Genomic DNA, 25,959 nt, shown 5'->3' with positions numbered 1-25,959 from the left:
CTGTACAAAACCATTCTAGAGCTAAACAATCCATTTTTTTCCCCCCAATCCTCACTCAGGGGTTCTCTCTTATACAGACTTTATCTTCTCTACAGATCTTGTTACCCAGCCGTAACTTTCCCAAGTATGATGGTACCACAAACTGAACAAGATACTTTTAGCTGAAGGCCTACCACTCCGCAGCGCAATGGAAAAACTGCTTCATTACCTTATTTACAATGCTCTTGTATATGTTCCAGTATGACAAGTGAATTTTCATGACAGTGATGCTGCTGACTCACAATAATTTATGAACCACTACAACCCCTAGGTGCTCTCCCACAGAACTGCTGCCTAGCCAGCTGTTACTTGTCCGCATAAGGTAATACTTCTAAACACAGTAATCTGAACCCATTACACCAAAATGGCTGAAATCAATGCTATTGATTTCAGACCATTTATTGAATTTGTCAAGATCGTGCCATCTACGTGTTCAGTGAGAATATTATTTCAACACAAAAAAGGCAAAAACACCAAAGAGCATGTGACCCAGGACAGACTCCCTGATGTGAACACTCTTCCCTTGAACATACCCAAATCCTGTCTTTTTCTAGATGTTGTGAGAAGTGCTCCTCAACACTTTTCAGTATTCTAGAACTTTTCCCATCCCCACAGACTGTCAGTTCCCCAAGTACTGTGGGATACATTCTGTAAGGCCCAGCCAACCTGAAGATTATTAAAGTTGTCATTAACCTGTTTCTCTACTTTAACTAGAGTTCAAAGTACAGGCAACACAGTTTTCCCAAACTAACAGTCAAGATCATAACCCATCCAACATTTTCAGGGTGAGAGAATTCCCTTGCTGAGTTTTTTTTAAGATTAGCATCAAAAGCCTTTTCAGACCACCTCATGTGAATCCTGATTAATCCCTTGATGATGGATGACACATTGAAAAACAATGGCAAAACACTCCTTTCTGCTGAAAAGCTGCAGACCTGTTGTCATCTTTACTACAAAAATCCACCAGCAACTTTGTAAATACCAATAATTTCTGTGCCCAGAATACCATATACCTCCATGGCAGAGCCAGTCCTTTATTTACAAGTTAATTGTTCAACGCAAACCGAAGGTGACAAAATTCAAAAGGAGCGATGATCGTTGCCATGTGCTCCGTATGTTGCAACTATGCTATGAGGGTCACACAGATATCCAGGAAAGCAGTCCCTGCCACGCTAAACCTCTATCTCCATAGCCAGTCATTCTTGGCCATACCATTATCCATCCTTGACACTTACTATCTACTTGAACCTAGAACAGACGCTGAAAATAAAACTGCTCCAAGGGAAATTAATTTACAAATACTCATTTCCTCCTGTATTGGAAAAAGGGGATTCCTAAAACCAAGGACATGCATTTGGACATTATATATACACCCCCACCTTTGCTTATTAAGAGCCACCAACATCACACCATGAAGCTGTGGTGCTCCTTCCAGGGTAGAGGATAAGACTATGAAAATACTGAACGGGAATTGATAACAAGATTCAAGGAGAAGAAAAAAAAAAAAAAAAAGAAAAAAGAAAGGAGAGAGACATTGGCATTTTTGCTAGAATGATTGTAAATCCTAGAACTTCAGTAGCTCCTGGTGAACTCTCTAGTGTACAACAGTCCCTGGGGAACAAGGTCATACACTGCAAAAGTTTTTTTTCTGAGCATCATTTGTTGCAGAAAACCTCAGCTATGTTTGGGTATACTGTTTCAAAGGATTTTTTTAAGCCAGACCTTGGTAGTGCAACTATTTCAGATAAGTCATTTTATGGAACTGCATACATCTACACTCTGCAAAGTCTTTTTGCTGTTTAATTACAGAAAGGTCTAATAAACACAAAGTGCTAAAATTCTTCTGACACTTGAAGGCCAGCTTGAGAAGGCAGGAACTAAAATAGTTAAGCACACTTTATTAAAGAAATTCCAGTTTGGTGCGATATAGCCTGATCGCTAATATCTATGATTAATTTAACCAACATGCTTCTGTTCCCGCTTACTGTCATGCTAATGGCCTTGGCTAGCCTAGAATTTTTAGGTCTGCACAGTATTTGCACATGCACATACAGGGCAGTGGATACTTAGCCGCTATCAATCTCTACCTAAATCCACTCCCCAAAATGTAAATTTATCTTCTGGCCATACAGTAACTCATTAAAGTTTGGCACATTTTCACAGGAACATATTAACTTAGAGAACACAAACAACATCCCGGCATTCATGAAGTATTCTAAGCAGGACCATGTTTCTGCCAACTTCGCTGCTTTTCATCAAATCTGACAAGTAAAGAGAACATGCACTTCAATTACTCTTACTGAAATGAAAGCAACATAGGATTGAGTTGGTACCCTGGTCACTATACAAGTGACAATAAAATGTCTGCTTACACTTCTGTGTTAGCAGAACAAAATCTAAACCACTCCAGCCTCCCTACAAATAAATTAACATAAAACTTTAAAATCCCAAACAAACTTCCTGGTATACACACACTACCTTGTCAACCACAAAATCCAGTAACTATGACCTCTCCCTGTGTAAGTTATAGCAACAGTCACCCCACGGTCGTGTTATTACAAAGCCGTAAGAAAAAGCTGTATCCATGCAAGAGCAGCCAGCACTTTACTGAAGAGAGGTGCTTTATGTTTTAGCTCTACTGAACACAGCCAGCCCTTTTCCAATCTGTTCATACAGGCAAATGAATAAAGCACACCCTGAAGTACACTTCACAACAAAGTCAATTCAGCAGTGACACAACTAACCCCAAACATCTTGTAACACTGAAATTTAATTTGAAAAGCAACTTTAATTCTTGAGCCAATAGTTTTTGTTCACTTAGTAAAGACAACAGCTATTGACACCCCACTTCTGAAGAAATTCACAGATCCAACCACAGTATTTTTCTGAATTAGAAGTATCCCACAGCTCTTGAACTATTTTTCAAATTTCATGAAAACGCTAGTGACGATTATTTTTCTTAGTGACTTAATTTCCTAATTTAAAACAGTAATTTCAAGAGGCACTAACACTACGTACAAAGCAGTCACATCTGTGAGACAAGGTGACCATACCCTGTAAATGTTTGCGAAATATTTTTCCTAACAATTCAGAAAGCATGCACTTCCACTTGATTTGTTACATATCACATCTGCATTCTGCTCCTCTTACTTCTGAGACGTCCTCAGAAAAAACAGGACTTTTTTTTTTTAAATGCCATCTGTTCCCTACATATTTTCACTTGAAGTCCTAGTATGATATCTGCAATGGAAGCTTCTGTGTCATATAGGATTAGGACTACAAACCAGGTGAATATAAAATACAGAGGCTACACTTCCCTACAAAAAGCTGTTAAAAAAAACAAAAAAAAAAACAGGGGAAAAAACAAAATAGATGGAAGTATCACCTGAAGCCTTTCTATTCTCAATACAAAACTTCAAGAAGCTCTTCTTTAAGGTACTTTTTTTCTAGAAACAATCAGAAAGAATGTGAGATGAAAACCTGCTTTTCTCAAACCTGGTGATTTTATTTCTTCCTATTATGGTTCTACACCTGTTTCCTTCCTGAGCCAGAGACTGGAAGTTTGAAATACCAGCCTCCAAATGGATGAGCACGGGGAACCTTTCACTGAAATACCAGCCATATTAATTCATGAAGTAACATTTGCATAAGCTTTTTTCATAACCACCTAACATTTTTATAGAAGCAATGTCAACTCTTCAGTAAACGCAGCTTTGATAGCTCTTCAATTATCTCAGCTGTTTTTTCACCTCCATAACCCCCCCCATTGCTGTTTCCATACTTTGCACAGTCACTCACAACGTTTCAGGGCATTATCAACATTACAAACACTTGTGTCACTCAGACCTCGGGGGCGGGGAAAGGAAGGCTGACTTACCTGGTCGCGTTAACATAAAAAGGTTTTTAAGCAATGCTCTTGAACGATTCTACCATTACTTACAAAGATTTAAATAGCGACTGCTCCTCTAAAGCTGTTGAAAAACTCCTAACTTGTGCAGACACCCACTAACCGCTCTAAAATCCTTCCAAACCGGCTCATTACTAAACTAGATTCAATTCAAAGCCTTAAACGCGTCTTTGAAACGCTAGGTGTGAGCCCAGCTGTCCCGACCAAGCCCAGCTACAGCCGTTTTAAGTTAAACCGTGCAAGACCTTAGGCCGAGAGGGCACAAAGCGCACCGGACAGAGAGAAATAACTTTCACGACAGAAAGCCACCTCACGCCGGAGCCAGGCGCTGGTTTGGCGTGCACAGATAACGACGGGCACCTGGCGAGCCTCCCGGCCCCCCCCGCCCTCGCCCCCGCACGGCGGGACCGGGGGACCCGCCCGCAGCACACGTGTCACCGCTCGGCGCCGGCCGCCCCCGGGGGCTGCCGGAACGAGCCGCCCGGAGATCCCGGGGAGGCCAATGCAAACTGCCCGGGCCACCCGAGTTTCGTTTCCAGTTCGCAGTCATAACACAGGGAAACCGGGCCCTCCCCGCCCCGGCACCCCCCCCCCCTCCGCCCCGGCGGGACGCGGCGTTCCGGCCCCTCCTTCCCTCCCCCCCCCCCCCCCCCCGCTTCGCAGCCGACCGGCCCCGCGCGGTGACAGGACGAGGCTGAACTCCGGGGCGGCGGCGGCGCCCGGGCAGTGTCAAGCGCCGGGAACTTTCCGGCCAAGCAGGAAACAATAAACGAGGAGCCTCGGGCCCCGACCGCCCCCCCCACCCCCCCCCACCCCTCGACCCGGCCTCGCGGGGAGCTCCTCGCCGTCGCCTTCGGGAGCGGGCTCCTCGCCGGCCCACCGCGGCTGAGGGACGGGAGTGGGCGGAGAGAGCCCCCCCGCCGCTCGCACCATCCCCCCCTCCCCCCCGCCGCCGCCGCCAGCGGGGTCCCGGCCTGGCGGGAGGCCGATCCCGGGCCGCTGCGAGGCCGCGAAGGCCGGCGGAGCGCCGGCGGGCCGTGCCCCGGAGCGGCGGGCAGTGGGGTGGCGCGGGGAGGTGCGGCGGGACGGCGGGAGCAGGGGTGCGGGAGCCGCACTCACCGGCCAGGCCCCTCTCGCTGCCTCCTGCGGCCCCAGAACCATAACAAAGCTCTGCCCAAAATGGCTGCCCGGCCCTGCCCGGCCGGGGGCCGGAGGGGGCGGGGCCTGCCAGCGCGCGGGGCGGGGCCGAGGGGCGGAAGGGACACGCCCACCCGGCTCCCAACCCCCGCCCCACCAATCGGCACGCTCCTCGCCGGCCGGGCGCCACCGGGGACTACGCGTCCCAGAAGGCCGTGCGCCCTCCCTCCGGCCCGATCAGCCGGGCGCCGCGCTGCGGGGCACGCTAGGATTTGTAGTCGGCCGGCAGCCCGCCGCTCCTTCCCGCCGGAGCGGAGGCCCCGAGGCCGCCCCGGCCCCGCACAGCAACCCCAGGCCTTGCCGCCGCTCTGGAGCCGCCACAGCAGCAGGGGAAGGAGCGTGCTTTCCCGGCTCTGCCGTCCCAACGCTCCGGGGAGTGTCACGCACGCCTGGGCGCTTCCTCGGACCGGCGGAACTAGACGGGCCGGCACCTGTTTCCGCCCGGACCCACACCGCAGAGCGCCAGCCCCGCCGGAGCGCTTCCCCGGGGTAGCGGAAGCCGCCACGGCGCGGAGGCCGCGGCAGCTCGGTGGGGTAACGTCCGGCGGGACTGCACCTCTCCCGGGCGTGCCGCTTTTCCTCCCCCTTCCCTCCGGGCCGGGGCTCTCGGCGCCCGGAGCCGCGCCCTCCCCTGGACCAACAGGACCGTGGCGGGGGAGCCGAGCCCGGCGGCACCGCCTGCCCTTCCCGGTTAGTTTCGGCCTCCCGACAGGAGCTCACCTGCGGCTTGGGGTGAGGTGGAGTTTCCGCTCCCCAGGGCTTCAGGATTCGGCTCTTCCACCTGTGAGGAACAGGTCGTTTATCAGCTGCGTGCAGCCGTTGAGCCCGTGAAACGGAGGCGATCTATAGGCGGGAAGCCATTACCTGCTTCTGCTACTCAGTTCTTTTACCTAGAAATCGTCGTTGTAACAGCTATTACAACTTTAGAAATTCAGTTCGTAGAGCTGCGTGAAACAAAACATCCTGTAGCAGGTAAATAAGGATTGAGTATGTGAAACATTTGTCTTTAAATATATATCTGTCAGAGTCTTGCATCTGTTACGCAAGTCTTGACTGTGACTTAACTCTGGACATAAGACAAACTTAGCTGTTCATCATTTTCAGACTTTCTCCTGAATTTTCTGATTTAGGGTTTTGATAAAGCAAAGATGTTTCCTCTCATACGACAATGCTGCTTCCACACACCTTTCAAAGTAAGTTTCTGAAGCCTTCTGTGCTGTTGATATTTCTTTAAAAGTAAAATAGCAAAAGGTATGATTGTAGCGTTGGTAAAAAAAAAAGTGATTTACAAGTTGGAGTAGCCACATATTTATTGCTCAGCTTTTCTGAGAGAATTCCTAGTTTCTACAGCAGCTTTTAGCCAAAGCTAAGGTATTTCTTTTATAAAATCAGATTTTATTGTCTAAAGGTCTTTTTTTCCTCTGTCTCTTTTGATTGAATTTTGATTTTGAGTGAGGGGATAGTAGCTAGTTTCTGGGGTGACCTTGTCCGACTCCTGTGATCATTTTATGTTCTGCTCTGAAAAGGACTGCTATATCTTAATGCCTAAAGGATGTGTGGGTGGAAGGACAGGTGGATACACAAACCTTTTGCAGAGAGTAAGGTTTGCTTACTGACTCTGAAGAGCCTAGATGATCCTCATCAGCTAGCTTGTGAAAGCTGTATCAGTTAGCTTAATTACTTAAAAACACCTGAAAACCAAGAGGAAGGACAGCTGTGATGTGACCTGACTTGGAAGACTGCTTGGTACAATATTTCATAGGTAGTTTAGGTAAGCATACATTGTAAGGTGTTCAGAATGGGTTTTATAATTGCAGCTCCAGAGGTTAAATGGTCCCAGACTACTACTGTATGGAAGGAATACAACAACTTGCTCTTCTCTCGGCCTCTGCCTGCAGAGAGATGTGTGTCTTCTTTCAAGATCTCCAGGCCTCAACCCAGCATCAGTATGTGCAACCAAGGCCCAGGCTTTTCACACATCTCTCTCTTTCTTCAAGAAGAAAACACCCAAAGAATCTGAGACCAAAGACTCGGGCGTATTGCAAAGAAGCATGAAAGCACTAAAGGATTCTCCAAAGCCAGCCCTTTATTTAAGCCTTGCAGGGCTAATTCCATTCGTTTCTGTGCCACTGTCAATGGCCGTCCAGGGGACCTACTACCCAGAGCTGGCATTTGGTCAGATGATGTACGGTGCTGTAACTGTCTCTTTCCTAGGAGGAATGAGGTGGGGGTTTGCCCTCCCAGAAAACAGCCCAGCCAAGCCAGACTGGCTGAACCTGGCTAACAGTACGGTTCCTCTTCTACTTGCCTGGCAAGCCTTACTTTTTAAAGATGTCACTCACAGTGCAGTGATGCTAGTAATGGCCTTAGGGATAGCTCTACATTATGACATTGCCCTCCTTCCTCCTTATGCCAGGTGGTTTAAAGTACTGAGGGTAGCAGGAACAGTGGTGATGGTATTATCACTATTAGCTACTGCAGCATTGAAGGTTATTTCAGATGAGCAGCTCTTCTCAAAAACAGGGGAGGGCTCTTATAAATGGCAGAACACAAAATAATAAATCAATAGCAAAAAGCTATTTATCTGCCAATTAGGTATTTGCATTGAGTTCCAGGGGAAAGAGAGGCTTCTTTGTGCTTGTGAGTCATAAGTGATCGAGATGCTTATTCTCAAAGTAAACAACTTAGCAAGTTTAATAGGATTCTAAATACCAGTGACTTCCAAGGCAGGCATGAGGCTGTCCTTATCCACAGAAGAAAGCATCACTCTTGAATGAGATGTTCCTGTCATATGAATTTAAAATGAATATTCAAATGGCATTGGTATGAATTGCTGTATGCTGAATTATTAAAGTATCTGGTTTAACTATAATGTGTGATAATGTTCTGTGGTGGGGAGAATAACAGTGTAGTCATAAACAGTAAAAAGGTGAGAGCAGTTCTAGTTTAAAGAAGCAGCAGAGAATTATGTAAAAAGTACATATATGTCCAATTCCCATACTGTGGAAATGCAAAAGAGAAGACTCTTCTGCCTTATTTCAGCCGAGAAGATGCTGAGAATGCTGTGATTCAGTGCTAGTCAGGTAAGAACAGATAAGGCAAGGTTGCTTTGCAGTGGCAAACCGAGGTCAGCACTCACCTAAAATATGTTATCCAGCTGCTGTGATGGAGTGAGGAAACTTAGAAGGGGAAGCTTTGTATCCTTGACAAGGTGCTGTAAGAGACAGGTTAGCTTTCTGCTCAGGCTTAATTTAAAAAAAGCAAAAGTACTACCTGGGCCATCTGTTCCTAGGTTTTTTTTTGGACGTAGGGCCACCTACCCAAGGAAGCTGCATGCAACACAGCCATAAAGGTCTGCCATACTCCTAGATTAAAGTACTATCAATTGTTACAACACATGGACTCAATCACTGGCACTAGGGGATCAGATAATGGGATTGAGAGTAGTATGTGTCTTCTCCCTCCTCAAAACTCATTTTATTTGCATACCTGGGGCAGGTACAAATGGACTTGTAGCCTGCAAACCCTCCATGATAGGCTAGTTATTGGAAACACTGCAGGAGCACATGCTCCTTGTACTCAAGTCTTCCTACACATCATAGATACAGCCTAAGTCACATGATTTTCTTTTCTAGCCTCAGCTACCTCAAGAAACCTATGAAACTGAATGTGGGCATATTCACTATAGGCTTCTTATCTTAAGTATTCTTCAAGTACAGTGTAAGATGCAAGATGAAAAGTGACATCCACACACATTCTTAGGACCAATTTAGATAATCCTCAGTTCTCTTAAAGCACTGTTCTTCACTGTTGTTCTATACAGAATAAAGCACGTAAACTCTAAGTGACAGTATCTGTTCATTCTGCAAACAGACCTTTAAGAAACCAGCCCATCTTTAAGGTAGAGCAATCTTGTATGATATTGCTGAAACAACAATTTTGTACACGAGCTTCCAACTTTTCTCATCTGTTAACATGTAAAGGTTAACAGCATCATACCTCTGAAACAATATATTTGAGCTCTCTGAATATAAAGGAAGTAAAATTGAGTGTGCAAATGAAAAGAATTCTTTTATTCTTTCTTACTTAGATGTGGCATTTTTTTTAAGATGTGACCAGAGAAGGGGGAAAGAGATCATATCAGAGACCATGATCAGCTGACTTCAAAGTCTCATTCAAACATGATAGAATCAACCACAACAACTGGAGAAGGTAACTTCATACAACAGCAGACTCCCTTGGGTGCCACTAAACAGAAAGTTTATGGGTAGGGATCAGAAGTGAACTCTTAGTTTGGGAACTAACAAAATACAGCTATGGTAATGTTTCTCAAATGGTTCACAAGGGATCCTGAAATGTAAAGACAGCCTAAGAGGTATTACCCATCGTTTGATCCCAGAAAGGGCTGCATTGAGCTGGTAAGGCAGCCAGACTTCCAAGAAGTCTGAGTGATTTTACACTGAGAAATACATATTTTACTACAGAAGAGTGTTATTTGCATCTTTCAAATAGTCAACATTTATAACCAATCTTTCCTAGTGTCCTACTGGGAAATAGGATTTCCAGTTAAAAAAAAATTGTCAGTGATACAACTCATTATGACAGGAAAATACCTTATTCAAGAGTATTCCACAATCAGTTCTGAAAAATGCATTTTATTATGAAAAACTATTTAAAACAAGCTTAAACTTGGGAAAAAAAGAGACAGACATTAATTCACGCACATAAGAAATTCTTCTGAAGTAAAAGGTCACACAAGATTATAGAACAATCAGAGAAACAAACACTTCATCTTCTAGCATGTTTTAGCCTGGCAATCTCCCAGCCCTATGTTAGAGCGTAAGCCCTAGATTCTTAAGGTACCTGCAACACTCATCTTGGAGGCTTTTATTCATGTATGTATTTGATACTTATACACAGGGGATATTGACCTAGACAGCATGAACGCTCCTTTGTCTACACAGTGCAGGCTTCCGGTTTTGCGACATTCCAGTTGTGGTTTTGTGTTCTAGAATAACACTGTCTATCAAAGTTCAAGCAGCCTTATTTCAGACTCCATCCAAATCATCCACAGCTGTGCAGAAAATGCAATCACATTGTGCAAAAGTCAACTTCAAGTACATTAATTAAATGAAGCTAGAAATAACTCCAAACTCCTAGTAGTATTGTTCTACAAAGTGTATCCAAGCTAAATACAAACTCCTTAGGACAAAACACACTAATAGCATCACTTCTATGCTGAATGCAGCTAATTCTATCACAGAACGCTCCATCCACTCAAGTTCGGAAGAGGCAGGATACAAGATGTAGCAAGGATTAACGTGTGTACCTTGTAGAATAGCACGTTTTCCAATGCTAAGTCTCAGCATGTGTCACACAGGGTAAAAACACATTTAACTAAGGAAAAGAGGGTGTGTGTGAAGGTGTTCCCTATATTTTTATATTAAGAGCTGTCCTAAACAGAACAGCTAATCTAATGAATAGCATTTTCATTTAAAATTTAAAATTTACCAGAACTTACATTAAAAAAGGTGCTCTACTGTCATCACTGATACTGCTGAGAAGAAAAGCCTGTGCTGAGGTGGAATGACATTATTAGAACTGTGAGAATAACCTTCCAGAACAGGAAATTCTCAGCCTCTTCCCATCCAAGTTAGTGGCGTGGCCAGAAAGTAAACATCCAATTCATATTTAATGCCCGTCATGTCCAGCAGCAGAAAAGAGGCTCAAATGCATCAAGGTCATAAGTACAGGTACCAAGTCTTCCTCACCTGTTATCTTCCCTTCCTTGTTTTCCACCAGAAGAGGACAACTGACGCTAACCAAGTAGCCCATCTGCTCTTATCTACAGACAACTCCTAGCTGTCTATAGTAGCCTCCCTCCAGATTGTAAGGCCAGCTACAGATGCTAGCTTTGGTGCACCTTAGAGAGTCAACGCCTGATTAATGTCTCTAATGTGCTGGAATGATTTCTTCAGATTTCTACAGGCAAATTCGCCATTTATGTCAGTGACCTTAATCCAGTCGTAAGAGGCATTCCTACTCTGAACAGAATACTTCGCAAGACAGGCATTGGATAAGCCAATTTACTTTGAAGGGCAAGAGTTCTAGTATTTCCTTTTACTCAGGAAAAGCCCTCTGATCTAATTCTCCACTGTCTCTACTGAAGCTCCTGTGCTAAGAGGTTTCTGGCCAATGAAACCAGAAGTCTGAGAAGACAGATTTACTCATTCCTTGAATGAGTTTTCTTCTTCGTGTTTTACAGCACAGCTACGCCTCCTTCACAGCGGCTGGTGATCATGTTGGCAATTTCAGTCCAACTGTCCATATGAGGGTTATAAACTTCAACAGAGTCAGAGGTTACTGGAGCAGCAAAATCATGACTCGGAGCTCGGCCTCCTGAGGCATAAAGAAATCCATTCACAGCCACAACACAGACACCAGCTCTCGGTATCTTCATTGATGCAACTTCAACCCACTTTTCCTAATGAGAAGGTGAAAGAGTCAACAAGTAGTTTTAGGGTAAGCACCGACTCTGACAAAGTAACTTAAAGCTTAAAAAGTGAAACATATACAAAGAAAACTATGCATACACTTCACAGGCTCAAATATGGTATATGTACAGTATCAAGAGTGTTGTCAAGACTGGAATGGCAAACTTTCACAAGGGGTTGAAATCATGCTAGTCACTAAAGAACAGATCACATACTGCCTGTACACAACACCCCTCCCTTTCTTCAGTACTGCAAGATGCAGTCTGTCGCCAAAACAGACAATGGTACACAGTCTGAGGTGGGAAATAAAGAAAGGTATCGTTCAAGTCCAAAAGCAAAACGGAACAGTGCACTGATTACATTCTGCTTTTAACACTAGCTACTGTTCCAAAGAGCATCATGGAAACGAGCAATAATAGTCAGGAATAATTTCTTATCTTATTCAAAATCTTAAGTGTTCAAAGTGATTTTTCTAGTCATGCGGAAACACCACTACATTTTGATGCAGAAGAAAGACCCTGAAAAAGTAAGAGTTACCCTTTGTTGTAAAAGTTGAGGGATTTTTTTTTCCCCTTCTCATCAGATTATTGACCACTCTGTTGCAGAGGGGAAGTCTATTCCCCCATCTTAACCTGAACAAGTATTTACCAAACTACAGTACATCCATGCATCATCAGTATTTTGGTTTCCCAAAAGCATGTGTACAATCTCCGTAAACACTCCACTAAGTCAGATAACAAGATTCTACAGACTGGTTAGGACAGGCAGACCCTGAGGTCCGAAAAGGAAATGGAATTTCCGAAAAGGAAATGGAATTTCCAACTTTTTTGTTTTTTTAAGAAGGAAGCAGGCTACCTCTGAGGAATCTTACACAACGTTGATGCAATCTACATTTGTGAAAGAACAGGACTCTACCATACCTCTTCAAAGGAGTATCTTTCTACGGTAGCGAGTGCATCCTGAGATTCATTCCAGCCTCCCACAGCATAGATGCAATTGTTGAGAGCAGCCACACCAAGGTACGCTCTTCGGGTGCCCATTGGAGCAAGCTCAGACCAGCGTTTAGATATTGGGTCGTAGACATCAACAGATCGTAGCTCTACTCCTTCACTGCTGATACCACCAACAACATAAATCAAACCTGTAGAAACAGCGCTTTTCCTCTATTAGGTTTCATAATACAGAGATTCAAAAGACAGAAAATGTTTGTCACAAATTTCAGCCCAACATTAAGATGGTTTAAGAATGCCAGATAAAAGTCCTCCATTTGTCCAGTAGTAGCATACGTAAAGCTTTCAAGTGAGTAACTTGAGGCTCAAGCACAAGAAGCTCTGATCAAAGCAATAATTAATCAAGTGCAGGGGAGAGAATTCAGAAGGTTGCAACTGCTGACCAGGCCTGGATCAAACGCTTAATAAGCACATTTATAGATCCAAGTCTTTAGATAACCTGTGACAACTCTTCAGGTTGTCACAAAGACACACACAAACCCAAATATGGGAGGTAAATAAAAGCAGTATTAGGAAGAACAATCAACTGTGAAAGACTAGCTGGATAACCATACTGGCAGCCACGTAAAAACCATTTTCATAAGATAAAAGGCAAGAGACAGAGAACTTTATAGTCTTTAAGTCCTGTTGAATTAAAAATATGGTACTAGAAGGACAAATAAGTGAGGTACAAGCTTGCATGACTGACAGCACAGTACAAGACAAAGGTAAAAATTCATGACTGAAACATAAAGCTTCAAAATCCAGTGGCTCTTGGAGCTGTTTATGGATACAAACTTAACAATACCTTGCATTTCACAACAGCCAAAGCAGTAACGGGGCACAGTCATGCTTCCCACTACATCCCAAGTATTTTCTTCAGGATCAAATCTTTCAATTGTGTTGCCAATCTCTGCTCCAACCCAACCTCCTGCAAATAACAGCGAACTCATGAAAGAATTCAATGGCATGAAGCTGTGTGTTAGCTGCATTATAGATATATTGTGCACTGTTCCAGGACAGACTAATTCTGAAACAGCATGCAATCTATAATGGAAATAAGTTATAACTGGACAATGACTAATCCACAAAGATCTGGTATGCTAATGCTCATGTAAACAGCTGTTTTTCAAAACTTAAGTCTGCAAATTTGCAACAGCAAGATGTAATATTTAAGATTAAATCAATTTGCAAGTTCCATGAACTAACACCTTTAAAATTTACTTACCCAAAGCATAGATAGCACCATAGCACGTGCACACTCCCAGTCCGCAACGGGGATGGTTCATGGAAGCTACAGTGGTCCACTGCTTAGTAACAGGATCATAACATTCAGTACAGTCAAAAATCATTGAGTCCTTCTCACCTGTGTAACAACAGCAAGAACAGAGACAGGGGAAACACAATGTTTTGCACTGCAGATGTAGAAGCATTCTTCAACTTCTTCCAGGACAGGCAACAGCTGAATTCAAGATCTTTCTTTCAGCTAGCCAAACGGCCAAAGCAGCAAAAGCTTTGTTTATACCTCAAACTTAATCATCACCGGGAACAGCTTTCATCAACAGTTCCCCAAAACTTCGCTGAAAACATCAGAGGGGTGAACCACCATAGTGCTACATACTTCTTACTCTGCAGCACAACTGACAGGGTTTTCAAGACCAAAAAATGTGTTCTGTGGTGACAAAACCAGTATACATATGCATTCTTTAGTGATGGGCTGGTAGAGCTACTCACCACATCTTTGTGCAAACATACATAACAAGCCTTTCCAGGTAGGCAGACCACAAGTGGTCTGTCCTGTACTACGGTCTTCTACACTATGGGCTTCTGCTGGACTAGAGGTGAGAAAATAAATGCTATCAGTGGTGGTACACAAGGTCAGCAGAATATCCAACGTCTCTTAGCACACCTGCACGTGTCGATATGCTTACCTGTGAGGTACTATACCATGAGGGGAGAGCAGCTTAGTAAAAAATGGCCAACAGAGAAGCCCAAACAGGTATTCACAGAGCAGTGACGGTAGAGAACCAAGGAACCACAATTAAATTGTTATTATATTCAAGAGTTGTATTATCTACTGCTGAGTTCGTCAGAACCCCTTAAGGAAGAATAATTTAAAAAATCTCCATCCATGAGTTCTCTAGTACCCATGTAACAAAGAAAGCATCTTTCAGTTGTTACCTCCAATGGCATAGACCATTCCTCCTGCTACAGCCACCCCCAGCCCACTCCGGGCCTGGTGGAGAGAAGACACTGTGGTCCAGTAGTGGCTGAAGGTGTCAAATCGCTCCACACAGCTGAGGGCTCTACTGTCACTCCAGCGTCCTCCCTGCAGTCGGGTGTACCCACCTAGAAAGTAAGCAGAAAGATCATGACTAACAGCTTCCTGCTCACCCCAATGCTCCCATATCTAAACCACAGAAAAAGTTACAGTAACAGCCATTAGCCACTTTCAGAAGTAACTGGACTTCTCTAAGTAGCATTGTTTCTCTAGCACACAAAGAAGAACGGTTACCTTGAAGGTCACATAACTTACGCCTGAGCTGACTACTTCACTACAACAGTACAACCATTACTGTTCGCGTTCTCAGTAAAATGCAGAGACCAGCAAACAGCCTTTGCTATCTTAAGCTGGTGTTACTTCCCACAGGGTGAAACAATAGCATTCCCCTCCAATACAAAGCTCCAGCTTTGCTGAAAAATTGCAATTTCAAGTATTCCATCACATGAACCAAAGTATTCTGGATAGAGAAAACTTCAACCTTGAGAAGAACAAGGAGCGCGGTGCATTTGCATGCACCATTCCAGCAGCAAACCATGGGCAAATCCTCTGCTGATTTATAGCTTTCCATCCAAGCCAAATAATTTCTAGAAGGGAAATCTAGGCTACGAATGCCATGTCATAATGACAGGAAATGTGAATGCTACCCTTCTGTGCAATTCTAAGCAGAAAGCAGCTAACGTGGTAACTCAGCCAGATGAAATATTTTGCTATTTTAAAATCTTTTGGTTAAAAAAAAAATAAATCCAGTATCTCTTTTGATACTGCAATATGAGATACTACTTCATCATTTGTTTTACAAGGTTCAAACAGCCACATTCTAACCTACTGCATAAAGGTACTTCCTGGCTTTCCTCCGGGGACGACCTTTAGAGGCTTGCAGAAAACTGCTGACCTTGTTCTCTTTGGGAGGTTTACAGACTTCACAATATTCTTTCAACAGAGTTTGCAGGGCCACCCGAAGGCTGAAATCTGGAATACCTTGAGGAAAAAAACAGATGGCAAAAGACATAGTGAAAAATTACAGACCATAAACAACTCAGTTGTGGAAAAGTTACCAGCTTCTCCTAAAGCAGCACAAAAGTCAAGATTGCCTACTTTAATAGGGCTTTTTCAAAAGCATGTTTTTAGAGTAAGCTGTGCTCTTTTGTTAAAAAGGAGAATTTGTTTGGATACAGTAACTCTTTTCAATCACGATGCAATTAATTTTAAAAAGTCCATCAAAATCCAGTAACTCTGATTGACACACGGTTTGCTCAAATCCAAACACCTGATATTATTTCCTCCCTTCTTTCACTTACTTTCTATGTATTTTAGTAGCCTTTGTGCTGGTAGCAGAGGGAATCGAACAGGCTCCAGTACCTCTACGACGTATTTTTTTCTTTTTCCCACATCCTTCAAAATCCATTGCATCGCCGCGATGAAAACCTGGTACTCGTCCTCGATGCTGAGGTCCTCGCTTCGCAAGATCTTGATCAGCTGCTCTTTGGTCAGCGCCAGGAACTCCTCCCCGCTCTGCACCTCCAAGAAGTGCGCCTGGATGTAGCTCTCGGTGAACTCCATCAAGTCGTGACAGGCGAGCTGCTCGGAGAACTGGAAGAGGCCGATGCAGTTGAGCGGGTCGATCTGCCCCTTCAGGAACTCGCAGCAGAGCTCCACCACCTCGGTGAGCTGCAGCATGTCGGCGGCGACGATCAGCTCCTGGACGTTGTGCTCCCCGATACTGACCGCCCCTGCGGGTGGGCACACCTCAGCGGGGCTCCGCTCCAGCCTGCGGCCGCGGGCAGCCGGCCCTCGCCGGCCCCCCACCGGCCCCCCGAGCCTTTACCTGTGTAGATGAAGTCGAGGAGGGTGTGGAAGGTGCCCGCCTCGACGCCCGCGATCCGCACCACCTCTCGGCCGGACTCCTTCATGCCCCCCGCGAAGAGCGCCGCGAAGTAGGGGCTGCTGGCCGCCAGCACCAGCCGGTGCACGGCGAACGCCTCCGGGCCCACCTCCAGCCGCACGTCGCAGAAGCTCTGCCCGGCCCGCAACCGGTTGATCTGGGCCAGGAGGAGGCGGGCGTGCCGGTCGGAGAAGCAGCTCCCGCCGCCCTTCGCCGCAGCAGACGCCATAGCGGTTCCGGAGGCGGCGGCGTCTTCCCCGCCCCGCGGGGCAGCGCCGGCGCATGCGCAGCGGCGTCCAGCTCCGCCCCGCGAGGCAGCGTCCAGCTCCGCCCCCCGTGGCGCATGCGCGATGGGGCCATAGCGGGAGGGCGCGATTGTCCTGCTGAGGCGGGAACGGTAGGCGGCTGGGTTGGCGTTCGTTAGGGAGGTCCGTGCTGAGGTGTCCTGTGTGCGGAGCACTCTTCGCCCTCAGCCGGCGTAGGAGGGGGATCGACCCTGGTTGGGGTACGCCTGTCCGATGCTTTGCTTATGTGCTTGCATGGTCACTTGGCCCTGTGGAGCCTCTTCGACCCCATGGGTGCCTCCCGCCACCGCACCATGAGCTCGCTGCCTACTCTGTGAGGAGCTTGTGGTTAAAGCTGGTCCCCTGCTAGGTTCGCTGACTCTGCCTGGTGCTGAGGTAACCGGTGAACGGCAGATGTGCTGCCACCATATTCACTGCCTTCACAATCTCTGTCCTTCAGCCACATTCCCCTCAGGCCTGCTTCGGAGACTGGATTCCTAGCTACCTTAATCTGCACTCATGAGAGACAAACATGGCAGCGTTGGGGAGAGACCACAGCTACCATCTGTCTGGGGGAACCCCAGAGAGGCCTGTCATCACCTCAGGGCTGTGGTATCAGGGCCAGCACTGACTGGAGGCAGAGCCAGCCCACGCACCTCCTTTCCCTATAGTGTCGTGCCACGTGTGGGCCTTCCTCTTCATTCCAGCACTATGTTTTGTCACAGTGTCCTGTAGCAGTACCATGTGGGCCACTGGGGTCAGCACGGATCGTGAGGCAGAGCACGCTTCCGCCTTAGTCTGTATAATTCACTGAGTCACTGGATGCCTGAGCACTGACTGAGGGATGAGCATCACGTACCGAGTTACACGCACATGGTCACTGGGTCCGGCAGAGCTGGCACTGATTCTGAGAGAAAAGCATCCCTCCTGAGTTTTCCACAGCTGTTCCAGCAACGTGACATGCAGCCAAAGCAAAAAGCAATCAGAGAGCCTCTTGGAACGCTTCCATATCTATTTACTGTGAGACTGGGAAATAAAAACATGTCTCTTGCAGTTACAATGGTCATGGCCCCTCAGGCTTTTCTCATGATTCTGTGTTTCATTGTAATAACTTCTAAATGTGCTTCTGGAAGGAATCTGAATAGTGATACTCTCTGGGGACTGTTGGTTCGTCTGTTCATCAGCATTACATTCTTGACAGCAGAGTGGTAAAATTACCTTTCAAGCTGGTCTTAAAAAAAAATACCCATAGAAAATACAGATCTAGATAGAAAAATAAGGTTTCTGCAAGCGCACGCAGTTCGATGCATGTGGATATAACACAGTGTGAATTTTAAGCTAGGCCAATAAATGTGTTGAGATTTTTCTTTCATTGATGAATCAGCAAAAGAAACCAGACCCCTCTCGTGCTGACATTTTATTCATCGGAAGTGGCCTGTGAGTAAAAGGCTTAGAATTCTCCTAAATGCCAGTCGCTCAGTCGCTGGCTGATGTCAGCTGTTAGACACTTGGCCAGTAGTAGGATTTCACACCATAGCGCCAAATTTACAGACAAAAAATAGCGTTGCTGAGACTGCTAATTTTGCCCCGAAGCCCTGTCCTGTACTGTATTAATGCGGTTCAGTGGTTCTGCTTCCAGAAGAGGGCACTGCTTCAGCATGTTTCTTCTGCGACCACACAAAATCGGTGCAAGATGGAGCTAATGCTCCCATATGCTATTGTGCATCTCCCAAAACAAGCTGTAGATTTTCCGGAATAAGTCTCAAAGTGCATTTGACAGTGTGAAATTGCACTGTGTAATTAGGAGCCTTTTGATTAACTAACACCAAGCATGACAGACACTGCAGTGACAGAATTAAGAATGTCTTAAATTTTCATTTAGTAGGCTCCTAATGTGATATTTGCCAACAAGCCAGCGGAATGCTGACTGACATATAGGACAGGCAACAAAAAAGGCATGCCTTGAGCTCCTCAACATGTCCCACTGTACAGAAGTGCTGCTGTCACAGTACCAAACCCCCCCAGTGAGAAGAATCTCACAAAGAAGCTATTTAGGGTTCCTCTTGAAAAAACCCTGTGCTGTGTCAGAGCGCCATGAAGCATTGCAGTCCTCCCTGGGTCATCCCACAGAGGCCCACGGCTGCTCAGATTTCCCAGAGTGAAGGCTTCTCAAGTAAACCTTTCCAGATGCCTGTTCTGCTGAGCTAAGGTGTCTGTGCTCCCTCTCTCAAATCCTGCAGATGGTGCTGTTTCTACAGGAGGATACGTATGAACATGCAACAAATGTGAATGGCTAAAAGGTATTGCATGTGTGGGTGTTGTAGTTTTCCTCTGTTACAGGCAGATCTTTTTCAGACAGAAGGTTTTTTTTTTCCTTGAACGTCATAAAGATGGAGGGCTTTTAGTCTCAAAAAAAAAAAAACCTAAAAGAAAAATAATTTATTTGAAAGTGCAGTTTTGCCTGTCCGCCTTAGTCAGAAGCCTGTCCTATACCTATAGCTTTGGGGATCATGTTGACTTAGCACTCAAGCAGTATCCATACCAGACTTGGCTGCTAAAATTCTCTCTTGCAGAGAAGACATGAAACTCAGGCCTTGACCATTTGTAGGTGTGACAAACCCTGTGAGATGTTTTGTGATAGGGAGCCACTTTCCATGAAAGTCAACCACAGTGTGCCAGGTCGAATTCCTCTCCCAGTTTCAATGGGTATGAAATCTTCACTTCCTGTTCCAAACCGGAGTGCATCTCTGCACTTTGTCTTCTCTGCTCAGGCATCTGCTCCAATCTTTCAGTGGTATAGTCAGTTGCAGTTTTAATTACTAATTGCCCACTTTATTTACTACTTGTATTTTAATGGGCTTAGCTTATCAGATGGGAGGTGTTGGACAGCCTCACCAAAATGGGAGGGAGTTTACTTTCTGTTTTAGTGTCCAGGTCACAAAACCCTCGTAGGATACAACCATTTTTGCTCCAATTCCCTAGGTTTCTTAAGGACTTGAACTGAAAATTCTCCCAGGGAAGCCAAAATTGCAGAAGTACAGTGGCACCAAGAGTTTATGAGGAATAGATATATCTCTAGTGCACTGAGCTACATCTCTTATACTTCCAAGAAACCTTCTCTCTGTTAAGGCCTGTGTTTGCCCAGGTGTCCTCTTTACCCTGGGTGCCACTGCATGCCCAAGGCAATGATGCAGATCAGCAGTCTCTGCTGATGCACAGTTTAGTGGAGGGGTAGTGTTATGTGCTGCTTGATGAAGAGTACACCTGTCCAAGCCATGAGCCGCCAGCTTCTCTAGCAGGACGCTGTGGGAGACAGTGTCAAAGGCTTTACTAAAGTCCAGGTAGAAACATCCACAGCCTTTACCTCGTCCACTAGGCGGGTCACCCTGTCATAGAAGGAGATCAGGTTGGTCAGGCAGGACCTGCCTTTCATGAAGCTGTGCCAGCTGGGCCTGATCCCCTGGTGGTCCTGCATGTGCTTGGTGATCTCACTAAAGATGAACTGCACCATAACCTTCCCCAGTACAGAGGTCAGGCTGACAGGCCTGTAGTTCCCTGGATCCTCCTTCCAGACCTTCTTGTAGATGGCCGTCACATCGGCAAGCCTCCAGTCATGTGGGACGTCCCCTGTTAACGAGGACTGCTGGTAAATGATGGAAAGTGCCTTTACAAGTGGTTCCATGGTGTAATGGTTAGCACTCTGGACTCTGAATCCAGCGATCCGAGTTCAAATCTCGGTGGAACCTGGTACTTAGTAATCAAAAGGGGCCTCATGGCACTGGGTGACTGGTTGAAGGATTATGATTGTTATCCTCAGAGGCTGGTGCCATCAGTGGAATTTTGGATATTTTGACCATGGGGAAAAAGAGTCTTCCAAATGAGTTGGCAGGGCTTATCGAGTGGGGTTCAAAGGGGGAGGGGAATGTAGCCAGGCCCACCAGAGAGGAGTCTAGGGGTGGTGTGCTAGGGTTGGGGGTGAAATGATAGTCCAGCTCAAGTACATCTATGCCAATGCATGCAGCATAGGAGGAGCTGGAAGCCATTGTGCAGCAGGATAGCTGTGACTTAGTTGCCATCACAGAGATGTGGTGGGATGACTCACATGACTGGAGTGCTGCAATGGATGGCTATAAGCTCTTCCGAAGGGATAGGCAAGGAAGGAGAGGTGGTGGCGTGGCTCTGTATGTTAGGGAGTGCTTTGATTGCATAGAGCTTAGTGACTTTGATGATAAGGTCAAGTGTTTATGGGTAAGGATGAGGGGGAAGGCCAACAAGGCAGACATCCTGCTCAGGGTCTGTTATAGACCACCCAAGCAGGATGAAGAGGTAGATGAAGTGTTCTACAAGCAGCTGGAGGAAGTATCACAATTGGTTGCCCTTGTTCTCATGGGGGACTTCAACTTACCAGATGTCTGCTGGAAATACAACACAGCAGGGAAGAAACAGTCTAGGAGGTTCCTGGAGTGTGTGGAGGATAACTTCCTCACGCAGCTGGTAAGCGAACCTACCAGGGGAGGTGCCTCACTTGACCTGCTGTTTACAGAGAAGGACTGGTGGGAGATGTGGTGGCTGGAGGCTATCTTGGGCTTAGCAACCATGATATGATTGAGTTCTCGATTCTTGGCAAACTAAGAAGAGGGGTCAGCAGAACCACTACCATGGACTTCTGGAGGGCAGACTTTGGCCTATTCTGGGCACTGGTTGGGAAAGTCCCTTTGGATGAAGTACTGAAGGGCAAAGGGGTCCGGGAAGGCTGGGCTTTCTTCAAGAAGGAAGTCTTGAAGGTGCAGGAGCAGGCTGTCCCCAAGTGACGCAAGACAAACTGGCGGGGAAGACGACCAGCCTGGCTAAACAGGGAACTTCTGCTGACACTCAGGAAAAAAAGGAGAGTCTACTGCTTTAGGAAGAAGGGGCAGGTAACACAAGAAAAGTACAGAGACCTCGTTAGGTCTTGCAGGGAGAAAATCAGGCAAGCAAAAGCCCAACCAGAACTCAACCTGGCCACGGCTGTAAGGGATAACAAAAAATATTTTTACAAATATATCAACAACAAAAAGAGAATCAAAGAGAATGTTCATCCTCTATTGGATGCAGAGGGGAACATTACAACTGAGGATGAGGAAAAGGCTGAGGTACTAAATGCCTTCTTTGTCTGTCTTTCACAGTAAGACCGGTTAACCCCAGGGTACTCAGCCCCCTGAGCTGGAAGGCAGGGATGGAGCACGGAATAAACCCCTCATAATCCAGGAGGAAGCAGTTTACGACCTGCTGCTCCACCTGGATGCTCACAAGTCTATGGGGCCAGATGGGATCCACTCGAGAGTACTGAGGGAGCTGGCAGAGGAGCTTGCCAAGCCACTCTCCATCATTTACCAGCAGTCCTCGTTAACAGGGGACGTCCCACATGACTGGAGGCTTGCCGATGTGATGGCCATCTACAAGAAGGTCTGGAAGGAGGATCCAGGGAACTACAGGCCTGTCAGCCTGACCTCTGTACTGGGGAAGGTTATGGTGCAGTTCATCTTTAGTGAGATCACCAAGCACATGCAGGACCACCAGGGGATCAGGCCCAGCTGGCACAGCTTCATGAAAGGCAGGTCCTGCCTGACCAACCTGATCTCCTTCTATGACAGGGTGACCCGCCTAGTGGACGAGGTAAAGGCTGTGGATGTTTCTACCTGGACTTTAGTAAAGCCTTTGACACTGTCTCCCACAGCATCCTGCTAGAGAAGCTGGCGGCTCATGGCTTGGACAGGTGTACTCTTCGCTGGGTAAAAAACTGGCTGGATGGCCGAGCCCAGAGAGTTGTGGTGAACGGAGTTAAATCCAGTTGGCAGCCAGTCACTAATGGGGTTCCCCATGGCTCAGTGTTGGGGCTGGTCTTGTTTAATATCTTTATCAATGATCTGGATGAGGGGATTGAGTGCACCCTCAGTAAGTTTGCAGATGACACCAAGCTGGGCCGGAGTGTCAATCTGCTCAAGGGCAGGAAAGGTCTACAGAGGGACCTGGACAAGCTGGATTGATGAGCCGAGGCCAATTTTATGAGGTTTAACAAGGCCAAGTGCCGGATCCTGCACTTTGGTCACAACAACTCCATGCAACACCACAGGCTTGGGGAAGAGTGGCTGGAAAGCTGCCCCGCAGCGAAGGACCTGTGGGTGTTGGTTGACAGCCGGCTGAACATGAGCCAGCAGTGTACCCAGGTGGCCAAGAGGGCCAACAGCATCCTGGCTTGTATCAGGAATAGTGTGGCCAGCAGGAGCAGGGATGTGATCGTGCCCCTGTACTCAGCACTGGTGAGGCTGCACCTTGAATACTGTGTTTAGTTTTGGTCCCCTCAGTACAAGAGGGACTTTGAGTTGCTGGAGCATGTCCAGAGAAGGGCAACGAAGATGATGAAGGGTCTGCAGAGCAGGTCTTATGAGGAGAGTTTGAGGAGCTGGGGTTGCTTAGTCTGGAGAAGAGGAGGCTGAGGGGAGACCTTATCACTCTCTACAAATACCTGAAAGGAGGCTGTAGTGAGGTGGGTGTTGGCCTCTTCTTCCAGGTCACTAACAATAGAATGACAGGAAATGGCTTCAAGCTGCATCAGGGGAGTTTTAGATTGGATATGAGGAAAAATTTCTTTACTAAGAGAGTGGTCAGACAGGCTGCCCAGAGAGGTGGTAGAGTTGCCATCCCTGGAGGTATTTAAAAGACATGTAGATGTGGCACTTCAGGGCATGGTTTAGGAGCCATGGGAGTGTTGGGTTGATGTTTGGACTTGATGATCCTAGAGGTCTTTTCCAACCTTAATGATTCTATGATTCTCTGATTCTGTGATTCTATGAATTTGCAGCCCCTGGTAGGGTTAAGATGAGAGAGGCAGCTGGAGTTCACACTCCTGCAACATGGAGGAGAGAAGAGGCTACCTGGGTACTTTAAATGTATTTCTCAAAAGCAATGGTGGTTAACTCATTACCACCCCAGCGGGACTGGTTATCATGTTGTCTACTCAGTTAAAAGCCTCTAATGAGCTACAGGCACTAGACTCTAATTAGATACCTGCATAAACCTGTTGCCAGCTTACATTTTTACGTAATAAATAAGCTTCAGTGGATGAAGAAGCTTCCCTTCAGGGTCTGAATGTTTCACAGCTCAGTGGGTAAAGGCATTGTGCTTCACAGTGAGATCACACATTTTCCAGACTTAAGCCAGGCCTGAGAACACTCTCTCTTGGCAGGTTTGGGCCAGACCCAAGAGCTATTACCTTCATTCCTGTGAGGGTTAATGAGTCTTGATGATTATGTGTGTGTGTAGGGTAGAAGTCTGAACTGGAATCGACCCAAAGATGGAGAGCAAGATGGGTCCCCAGAGGTAGCCTTTCTGCACAGGCAGCCCCAGAATATAGGGCTTGTCTGAAAACTTTGTATGTTTTCACACCACCAGCAAGGTGGTGATGGCTCTGTCTGTTTCTCAGCTGAACTGTTAATGGCTAGGGAAACTGTAAAGCTTACTGAAGTGCTATGCTGAATGATTCTCTTCTCGTCTTTAGAAGCCTTTGTGAACTCTTTTGTCTGTCTTGGAATTTGTAATTAATTATTTTTTATTACTTTCACTGTAATATGGCTTCACGTAAAGGTGACAGTAAGGTAACGGCCTGATATCAGAGTCGTCAGTCCAGAGAAGTTTAACATTCTTCAACTGGGTATTGAAAAACTCTCCTGAGTACCTGCATTGCACCAAAGGTACTGAGAAGCAGGCTATGCTAGACAGAGTCCAACTGAACAGGGTGATGCCCTCCAAAGACCAGCCATACCCTGGGGACCCATCTGGCAGGCAGCAAAAAGTGGGGAGCATGTCTGAGCTGCAAGAGCCTCCAGAGGGAATGTGGCATTCCCAGTGAGTAATGCACAGATAATGGCTTGTGGTTTCAGGAGCACTGGCAGTATTTCACTGCTGTGTGCTCCAGGCTTCACCTTCACAATAGTTTTGGGTAGAAAGGTGATTGGTGTGTGATAAAAAGTAATGAAAAAGGGAAAATACTTTTTCCAGTCTTAAAGTATGCCCTAGTGATGAAAGAATTGTGTCATCTGACCTACCTGTGTGGAGAGGTTCATGTTCTGGGTACACTTACCTAGCAGGAAGCATGGAGGAATTCCAGCGAAACTGGGAGTGTTGTGCAACACACGTGGCTACAGTTCCCCACCAGTTAGAAGGTTCTTGTGTTTAAGCCATAGATCTGGAGCAATTCCAGGCAGGCAATCTGATTTAAAGTAAACATCCTGGATGCAGTGTGTCATATACTAGCACAATATTGTTTTAGTCTTTCTCATTTCTCCTGTGGGAATAATCATTCCATGAAGAAGGAAAGTGATCTAATGAGAGAATTAACTCAAGAGCTTGAACACTGAATTAATCACAGCTGTCTGAGAGGGGAACCAAGGCAAACTCCGCAGAGAGCTCACTGCATTTCCAAGGAAGGAGGCCAAAACAATACTAAGACTTGGATAGCAGTTGGTGATCAAAACAGAGGCAGGAGAGGTATGCTTTTAGTAGCTACAGGGAAGCAAAACTGTGCAGCAGAGAGCGTTTTCCTCACTTCTATGAGAAGTTAAATCTCAATAGTAGGGGATCGCTGCAACTTTTTACTAGAGCTGTTGAAAACTGCCAGATTGTTGGGGTCTGATCCTTGCTGTGTCCTTACACTTATCTGAAGTAGGTGATTGATTTCCTAGCTTGGCTCTTTTTTCACCATTGTCTAGAGTTGTCTTGCAGCTTCACACTGAATTAGACCTGCTCGCTAAGCTGACTTTATCAAAGGAGCAGGTCTTTTTTTGCCAAAAGGAAAAATGAGTTGTGCTTGAGAATTATCAGTCTTCAGGCATGTGGGACTTTTAG

At 46.1% G+C, this 25,959-nt stretch overlaps 3 protein-coding genes and 1 non-coding gene across 5 annotated transcripts in view; 2 read left to right on the top strand and 2 right to left on the bottom strand.

The window, feature by feature from the left end:
* The window catches only part of GPBP1L1 (GC-rich promoter binding protein 1 like 1), a 32,607-nt gene extending 27,420 nt beyond the window's left edge, over nt 1–5,187 (bottom strand). Inside the window, exon 1 of the mRNA XM_064455183.1 lies at nt 5,066–5,187. The gene's annotated coding sequence lies outside the window, so the exon portion shown is untranslated. The remainder of the gene's footprint in view (nt 1–5,065) is intronic.
* A 187-nt stretch (nt 5,188–5,374) lies between these two features.
* On the top strand, nt 5,375–8,015 carry TMEM69 (transmembrane protein 69). Of its 2 annotated transcripts, XM_064455181.1 has the most exons (4): nt 5,375–5,833; nt 6,038–6,115; nt 6,248–6,336; nt 6,961–8,015. In XM_064455181.1, the coding sequence occupies exons 3-4, from the start codon at nt 6,292–6,294 to the stop codon at nt 7,699–7,701; spliced, it is 786 nt and encodes a 261-aa protein (XP_064311251.1). In that variant the 5' UTR covers nt 5,375–5,833; nt 6,038–6,115; nt 6,248–6,291; the 3' UTR covers nt 7,702–8,015. The 2 variants fall into 2 exon arrangements, with proteins under 2 accessions (XP_064311251.1, XP_064311250.1); XM_064455180.1 differs by having other exon boundaries at nt 5,375–6,115.
* Nucleotides 8,016–9,782: 1,767 nt separating this feature from the next.
* Nucleotides 9,783–17,082, bottom strand: IPP (intracisternal A particle-promoted polypeptide). The gene is made up of 8 exons (XM_064455179.1): nt 16,736–17,082; nt 16,209–16,640; nt 15,733–15,888; nt 14,808–14,975; nt 13,855–13,992; nt 13,435–13,557; nt 12,558–12,778; nt 9,783–11,627 (listed from the first exon to the last, which is right to left on the bottom strand). Exons 1-8 carry the CDS (start codon nt 17,019–17,021, stop codon nt 11,403–11,405), a joined length of 1,749 nt encoding a protein of 582 aa, XP_064311249.1. The 5' UTR covers nt 17,022–17,082; the 3' UTR covers nt 9,783–11,402.
* A 3,668-nt stretch (nt 17,083–20,750) lies between these two features.
* TRNAQ-CUG (transfer RNA glutamine (anticodon CUG)) lies at nt 20,751–20,822 on the top strand. The gene has a single exon. It is a non-coding gene; the product is annotated as a tRNA-Gln (tRNA).
* Nucleotides 20,823–25,959: the final 5,137 nt, after the last annotated feature.

Source organism: Phalacrocorax carbo, chromosome 6 (genome assembly GCF_963921805.1).
Source record: "Phalacrocorax carbo chromosome 6, bPhaCar2.1, whole genome shotgun sequence".
In the NCBI taxonomy this organism is placed as follows: Eukaryota; Metazoa; Chordata; class Aves; order Suliformes; family Phalacrocoracidae; genus Phalacrocorax; species Phalacrocorax carbo.
Note: the sequence above shows the minus strand (reverse complement) of the source record. Positions and strands in the feature narration are given on the sequence as shown.

What these genes read in the sequence shown, in the direction of transcription:
- IPP (XM_064455179.1), bottom strand. Translation starts at nt 17,021, where the DNA reads ATGGCGTCTGCTGCGGCGAAGGGCGGCGGGAGCTGCTTCTCCGACCGG. An exon ending in GAAGTACCTTTATGCAGTAG is followed by an intron (nt 14,976 to 15,732) that starts GTTAGAATGTGG and finishes CTTACTTTCTAG; the next exon opens with GTGGGTACACCCGACTGCAG. An exon ending in AATGGTCTATGCCATTGGAG is followed by an intron (nt 13,993 to 14,807) that starts GTAACAACTGAA and finishes GTTGTTACACAG; the next exon opens with GTGAGAAGGACTCAATGATT.
- TMEM69 (XM_064455181.1), top strand. Translation starts at nt 6,292, where the DNA reads ATGTTTCCTCTCATACGACAATGCTGCTTCCACACACCTTTCAAA. An exon ending in GCTTCCACACACCTTTCAAA is followed by an intron (nt 6,337 to 6,960) that starts GTAAGTTTCTGA and finishes TTATAATTGCAG; the next exon opens with CTCCAGAGGTTAAATGGTCC.